This window comes from Symphodus melops, assembly GCF_947650265.1.
Source record: "Symphodus melops genome assembly, chromosome: 2".
NCBI lineage: Eukaryota > Metazoa > Chordata > Actinopteri > Labriformes > Labridae > Symphodus > Symphodus melops.
In genome coordinates, this window is record NC_136692.1 from 1,943,640 (window position 1) to 1,951,537 (window position 7,898).

A 7,898-nucleotide genomic window follows, 5' to 3' on the forward strand; every position below is an offset into this window, starting at 1 on the left:
CTGCTGCAAGTGCATGCAGCGTGAAGCATCTGTCCGTGACCACTACCATGTTTTCACATGTACAGCTCCACCTGGAAGTATCTCCTGGAGTTTTCTGCAGGTGTGATGAACGCTACAAATAATGGACACTTGAGCAAAGAGGAGACGCTTAAAGGTTTGTTTTACTGAACGAGTCGACTTTCAAAAGCACAGCCGTCTTCACACAGTGAATCTGATCTTGTATTTGAATCTGCAGGAGGGACTGCGGCGTACAACTGCAGGGATCTACGAGTCAGATTTCCTAAGGTGGATGAGACAGGACACTACAGGAAAAGACTACTCCAATGACTACTACAAAGATGTATATGCAACTCTGACCCCTAGTGTTTAAAATGAGTACTGCCGTCTAAACTCTAATCATCACAGAGAGCCGTCTTCCCCCCTCCTCTCACACAGGTCAGCATGTGGTGGACACTGTAGCTTCAGTGTTTAGCCAGCTCTGCATGTGGTGGACACTGTAGCTTCAGTGTTTAGCCAGCTCTGCATGTGGTGGACACTGTAGCTTCAGTGTTTAGCCAGCTCTGCATGTGGTGGACACTGTAGCTTCAGTGTTTAGCCAGCTCTGCATGTGGTGGACACTGTAGCTTCAGTGTTTAGCCAGCTCTGCATGTGGTGCACACTGTAGCTTCAGTGTTTAGCCAGCTCTGCATGTGGTGGACACTGTAGCTTCAGTGTTTAGCCAGCTCTGCATGTGGTGGACACTGTAGCTTCAGTGTTTAGCCAGCTCTGCATGTGGTGGACACTGTAGCTTCAGTGTTTAGCCAGCTCTGCATGGGTCTGTAAAGCTTTCTGCGTTCTAACTTCTCTCCATGTTTCAAAAGCATCTCCAACATTGATCCTAGTTTGAGCAGCTTTCTGCTGCTGGAGCTTATTAGAAACATGCAGAGGCTTTTTAGCTCGGGTACAATCACTTCTATCTGAAGCAGTTCCACTGCCGGCTTCCATCGCTGCAACACCTGTTCACCTGATAACTGCTCTCATATCTGGCAAACCCAGGGGCGTCCAAAACGGTCTTCAAAGCCCCGCCTACCTTCTCTGGTCCAATCAAATCCAGAGCATTCAGGAGCAGAATCTAAAGTTAGAAGGAGGACATACTGGCTGCTGCATTGTTGTCAGATTGTTTCCTTCATGATCACACAGGAAGATCACTCCCCGTCATGAACTGTAACATGTCTACCTGCTAAATATTTTGCACTTCACCTGTAATGATGAATAAATAAAGGCTTTAACTTCAATAACTAATAATAATAGGCTGTAAACATGTTTATTTCTGCAGTAAAAAACTGTGTGTGTGACTTCATCCCTCACTCATCAAACTGCAGGATTTTACACTTCCACATCGAGGATGTCTTGTACTCATTTAAACAAGTTTACATCCCAGATCTTCAGGAAGTCACAATGTGAGACAAATAAAGCTTGTAAAACAAATATCTAACATTTTATTCAACATGCGATTAATAATATTTTTCCATTTTTACACTTGAATAAGAAACAGAAGATACAACAATAACTGAGTGTGTTTATGTGGATTCGAGTGTCCCAGTTATATGAATCCCAGTGTTGATAATATTCATGTTTATGGTGTTTACACACAGAGAAACCTGGTTCTTCATATCGCTGTACACACGATATTCACTGATTACTTATTTGAGGTGCAGCTTGTCAGCAGGCAAGGCAGACAGACTTTGAACCACTGACCATTAAACATGCACAAAGTTAGCAATGACAGCGCTCACGCTCTTTGTGCTGTGAAAACCTGTTAGTCAATAAAAAGTCACAGAAGCCAAGCGAAGTTTTTAATTTTGTACATGATGCAAATTTTGAAAAAAAAGAGAAAATGTTGGAAATGATGTTGGAAATGAAAATTCTTCAAAAAAATTTTTTTTTGTTGGTGTTTGATTATTTAAGACTCTCAAATCTCCCCTGACAGCAAGAAGAAAACTTCAAACATACAGAAACTGTGTGAAGTCAAGGTGCTGCAGAGCAAAGCAGCAATAAGACGACATGTAAGCTGGTTTCAGATTTTGCATCTCCGACCCTGAAGGTTGGGTTGACTGCTGAATGATCTGAACAACATGCAGGTGAGAGAAAGAACCTCAGAGGGATAGGAGGTGAGAGAGTCATGAGGAAACTGAAACTGTAAAAGCAGCCAATTTATTCCATGATATCTGTGGAAACCCATCGTAAAAAATGTTTAAGTTCAGTTTACAGGCTGAAAGAATTACTTATCTTTATCTCGCAGTGTTTAACGCTGTTATCTCAGAGTGTGGAGGTTCAGATCAGTGTACATCAGCCTTTACAGTCCGATACAGGAAGATGCAAACTCTGCAGAATGATGCTGATGCTCATTTCTTGTAAACCAGCTGCCTTCCCCTGATTCTCTTTGGTGCTTGGTTTATAAACTAAAAGTGAAAGTTTTAGATTAGATTAAATTTGATTGTCATTTTGCAGAGTACAAGTACAGAGACAACGAAATGAAGTTGACGTTTTAGCCAAAAGGTCAATCCAAAGTGCAGTATGTACATGAACAGTATCAGACTGATGCAGGTTGTAATTAAAGCTGTCTCACATCGTCTTTGCTTCAGCTTCAGATTTAAAGCAGCGTTCATCCATATTTTGTAGGTCGATGTCAATCCAAAGGGAGGCGGGCACAAGCCGAGGGGGGCGTGGAACAGCACGGAGCACCTCTGCCAAGCCACGGGGATTTTAGTTGATTTCATTGAAAAGATTCGTGATAAATTTCCAGACTGGAGCAAGGAGAAGCTATGCTGCTATACCAGCACTTGTTTTTATGGTGGGAATATTTACTGTGATTATTCCTGTCCTATATTAAAGGTTTGTTATATTTCTGTAAGACTTCTGCGTGCATGTTAGACTGTGTGTACGTGGAGCTCCACGCCGTGCCGTGCTTCTGCAACGCCGCAACACAATGTGAAATCACAGACTGGGTCGCCAACATTAAACTGCTGTGGAATGGACAAAGATGAGATGAGGGCTGAGCTTTGTGACAGCACTAATGTGAAAAAAAGCAATCTGAAAAAGGCTTATACAATATGCAATGGTCAACACAGTATGTATGTATACCCAGCTGTTAGCGATGAACTACTTCCTGTTTAAACCCCATACAAGAAGCAGCCAAATCTTAATATTGCTGCTAAGTAAACGCTGTCGTTTCTTATTTCATTACTTCCCTCCAAGCTTGATCGTCTGTTTCTGGTCCTGGACGTTTTAGAACAACTGTAAATAGTAATTTAGACAGAGGCTTCACTCCTGCTATCGTTAGAACCAGTTTCTTCTGATTAACTTACAGTTAAGGGGTCAGAAAACTGATGAAATGAAAAAGACGTAGGAGGAGCTGATGCAGCTCTGTAAAAAGTAGAAGTGCAACCTTTGTCAGGTTTGTCCTCAAGTAGAGAAGAAAACAACTTCTGAAATGATTTCTTAACAAATAAAGGTACAACACAGAGAATCAAGTATGGAAGGGAGGGTTTGACCGCTGAATGACCTGAACATCATGCAGGTGAGAGAAAGAACATCAGACAGGTGAGGGAGTCATGAGGAAACTGAAAGTGTAAGCTCAGAGTTATAAATACAGCTGCAGGAGTAAACAGAGGGACATCGTGTTGGAGCTTTGACAGACGAACTGTGAGGAGACCAACAGAAGAAGAAACAGCAAAGATGGGTGAGTGCTCGTCTTTGTGACGGTACTAATGTAGATGTAGAGACGTTATTTGGTTTATTTGCTGTTCCTGTCAGAGCTGATCAGATGTGACTACACAACAAAGACCAGCTGAGAGCAGTTTTTCTGTAGTGGTACAGAAAGGAGTCCCAAGTTCTCATATATCTTTTTTTTATTTTTTTAAACAATTTTTTTCTGTATATTCTTCTGTTTTATTGTTTATTAGAGCAACTGTAACAACCGGTCTTCTTCCACCTGGGAATAAATAAAATATTTCTGTTTCTGTTAAAAACTGATCTTGTAATAAACATCTCGTTTGCAGGTTTCGGAGACATCATGAAAGTTGAAACTAGCGGTGCATCACGGGAAACAGCCAATCAGGACAGGCTGGGATACTCAGGTAAATACTTAAAGCTGCAAAACACAGGATGCTCATTTTATATGAAGATTTTCTCTAAGTAGGTTTTTTTCATGTGCTGGTCAAAAAGGAAGTGATGAGACAAATGTCTTAAACAAACCTGGATCACTGAGCTTCCTGCTCGATGAGCTTTGATTGTTACTAACGCTTTTTTTCCTCTGAAGATGTGAGTGCATCACACAAGATGGCCCAGACTGATGCAGGCAGAATGGAAAAGTACAAGTCTATGATCATCAGAGTGGGGGATAAAAAGGGAATCTCCCCAGCTCTGATTGCTGCCATCATCTCCAGAGAGTCTCGGGCTGGAAACACAATAAAGAACACTGGAGGCAAGGGAGACTACGACCACAGACGACAAGCTCATAACGGCTTTGGACTGATGCAGGTGCTCATAAATGCTGTTTAACTCACATGAGTTTAATGTGATTTTTCTGATGAAGTAACCAGCTTTCATTTAAACACATGTAGGTTGATGTGAACCCAAAAGGAGGTAATCACAAACCAGTGGGTGACTGGGACAGCGAGGCACACATCAGCCAAGCCACGGACATCTTGGTTGAATTCATCGGAAAGATCAGTAAGAAATTTCCTGATTGGAGCCCGGAGAGGAAGCTGAAAGGTTTGTTTCACTCAGTTTACACAAGCACAGCCCCCTTCACACACATGATTTAACCTGATGTGTGTTTCATTCTGCAGGTGGGATTGCTGCCTACAACATGGGAGATGGAAATGTCCATTCTTATATAAATGTTGATGCCAAAACAACCGGTGGAGACTACTCCAATGATGTTGTTGCCAGAGCCCAGTGGTACTGGAGAAACAACAAAGACTTTCAAATTCCGAAGTCTACATCATGGTGTGGAATTTTTTAAGTAAAAGTGTAAAATGCTGTTTGTGTGAGATCTGGCGGTAAATAAACACGATTAAAAACAAAAACACAAATCTCTCTGTTTTCTGCGCTTGATGGGTTTTAACCGAGCGGGGACTTTCCTGTGAGGTGTTATTTTTAATCTCTTCAGTCAGCTTTCAAGAGTGAAAGGAAGGAAGGGAGGAGCGAAAACAGAATTCTTGGAGGAAGATGAAGAAGAGATAGTGGGCTGGGTAAAGACGACCACTGAGCACACCCGTCCTGCAGAAAGAACCAACAGTGTGACTCACAGCTCAGTGTGTTTCAGCCCTCGGCTTCAAGTGGACCATCGGACGACACAATGGGAAACAGGAAGAGGCTGTTTGTGCTGTTTAAAAAATGTCCTATGCAGTCAGAGCTGTGCAGTAGTTTAACATTCAGCGGGGCGTACAACTTGTTAAGTCTGTTTACATCTGTGAGGGGTTCTCAGTTCTCAGTTCTCAGTCATGCAGGTCATGGTACATAGGAAGCTCGATCCAAAGGCAACTGAGCCTGGTTAAATAAAGGAGAGGCGATTCTTTTTCAGCTACATGTAGCATCGATAGACACATTCTCATAATGTCATCTCGAGGACTGTTGTTGCTTCGTTTGCTACGTCTTTGTCCTCAGGAGAAAAACAAACAAAACTCTGACAAATTGCAGTCGGTGGCAGTTAGAGTAACTAAACTGATAAAAAGGAATATGAAACAAACCACTACTCCAAACAACAGCTGTAAAGGAAAGATGTACAAAAATGAGGTAAAACAAAAGGGCAAACCAGACCAAACATCGATAAGACAAAACAATGTTTAAACGTTAAACCACAGGGATTTAGTCCGGGCTGATCTGGGGAGCAGGAAGCAGCTGCAGCACAAACAGTGATTTCATTAAGGATAAGAACAAGCCAGTTAGACATTAAATCAAAACTGTACTCACCAAACAAACACCAGACAGGAGCCAGAGCCTGGACCATGTATCAGTCATCCAGGTGCTTTAAATAAGCTGGTCTGATTGGTGAGCAGGAGGGAGGCTAAGCTACATGTTTACAGTCAATCACAGCTAGATTATTAATTCCTCTTCATTTTTCTGTCTCGACTTTCATTTTATGCAATGCTGAGCATGTGTGTGCAGCCAGCGGCCAACCAGCACGTACGATCTGCACGTGTGTGAGAGGAAATAACTCTCCAGGCCAGCAGGTGGCGGTAGTCCGTTGTTATGATACAAGGAGACTATTTTCACACTGCTGTTCATATTATGTGACTGCTGCAAGTGCATAAAGCGTGAAGCATCTGTCCGTGACCACTACCATGTTTTCACATGTACAGCTCCACCTGGAAGTATCTCCTGGAGTTTTCTGCAGGTGTGATGAACGCTACAAATAATGGACACTTGAGCAAAGAGGAGACGCTTAAAGGTTTGTTTTACTGAACGAGTCGACTTTCAAAAGCACACCCGTCTTCACACAGTGAATCTGATCTTGTATTTGAATCTGCAGGAGGGACTGCGGCGTACAACTGCAGGGATCTACGAGTCAGATTTCCTAAGGTGGATGAGACAGGACACTACAGGAAAAGACTACTCCAATGACTACTACAAAGATGTATATGCAACTCTGACCCCTAGTGTTTAAAATGAGTACTGCCGTCTAAACTCTAATCATCACAGAGAGCCGTCTTCCCCCCTCCTCTCACTCAGGTCAACATGTGGTGGACACTGTAGCTTCAGTGTTTAGCCAGCTCTGCATGTGGTGGACACTGTAGCTTCAGTGTTTAGCCAGCTCTGCATGTGGTGGACACTGTAGCTTCAGTGTTTAGCCAGCTCTGCATGTGGTGGAGACTGTAGCTTCAGTGTTTAGCCAGCTCTGCATGTGGTGGACACTGTAGCTTCAGTGTTTAGCCAGCTCTGCATGTGGTGGACACTGTAGCTTCAGTGTTTAGCCAGCTCTGCATGTGGTGGAGACTGTAGCTTCAGTGTTTAGCCAGCTCTGCATGTGGTGGAGACTGTAGCTTCAGTGTTTAGCCAGCTCTGCATGTGGTGGACACTGTAGCTTCAGTGTTTAGCCAGCTCTGCATGTGGTGGACACTGTAGCTTCAGTGTTTAGCCAGCTCTGCATGTGGTGGACACTGTAGCTTCAGTGTTTAGCCAGCTCTGCATGTGGTGGACACTGTAGCTTCAGTGTTTAGCCAGCTCTGCATGTGGTGGACACTGTAGCTTCAGTGTTTAGCCAGCTCTGCATGTAGAGACACTGTAGCTTCAGTGTTTAGCCAGCTCTGCATGGGTCTGTAAAGCTTTCTGCGTTCTAACCTCTCTCCATGTTTCATCTCCAACATTGATCCTAGTTTGAGCAGCTTTCTGCTGCTGGAACTTATTAGAAACATGCAGAGGCTTTTTAGCTCGGGTACAATCACTTCTATCTGAAGCAGTTCCACTGCCCGCTTCCATCGCTGCAACACCTGTTGACCTGATAACTGCTCTCATATCTGGCAAACCCAGGGGCGTCCAAAACGGCCTTCAAATCCCCCCTACCTTCTCTGGTCCAATCAAATCCAGAGCATTCAGGAGCAGAATCTAAAGTTAGAAGGAGGACATACTGGCTGCTGCATTGTTGTCAGATTGTTTCCTTCATGATCACAGAGGAAGATCACTCCCCGTCATGAACTGTAACATGTCTACCTGCTAAATATTTTGCACTTCACCTGTAATGATGAATAAATAAAGGCTTTAAGTTCAATAACTAATCAGACATATTTAATGTGTTTTTGTCCCAGGCTGTAAACATGTTTATTTCTGCAGTAAAAAAGTGTGTGTGTGACTTCCTCCCTCATTCATCAAACTGCAGGATTTTACACTTCCACATCGAGGATGTCTTGTACTCA

At 43.1% G+C, this 7,898-nt stretch overlaps 1 protein-coding gene across 1 annotated transcript; it reads left to right on the forward strand.

Moving 5' to 3' along the window:
• The first annotated feature begins 3,661 nt into the window (after nt 1-3,661).
• On the forward strand, nt 3,662-5,066 carry LOC306820293 (lysozyme g-like). The gene is made up of 5 exons (XM_079338115.1): nt 3,662-3,721; nt 4,041-4,118; nt 4,301-4,521; nt 4,605-4,755; nt 4,833-5,066. The coding sequence occupies exons 1-5, from the start codon at nt 3,718-3,720 to the stop codon at nt 5,006-5,008; spliced, it is 630 nt and encodes a 209-aa protein (XP_079194241.1). The 5' UTR covers nt 3,662-3,717; the 3' UTR covers nt 5,009-5,066.
• Nucleotides 5,067-7,898: the final 2,832 nt, after the last annotated feature.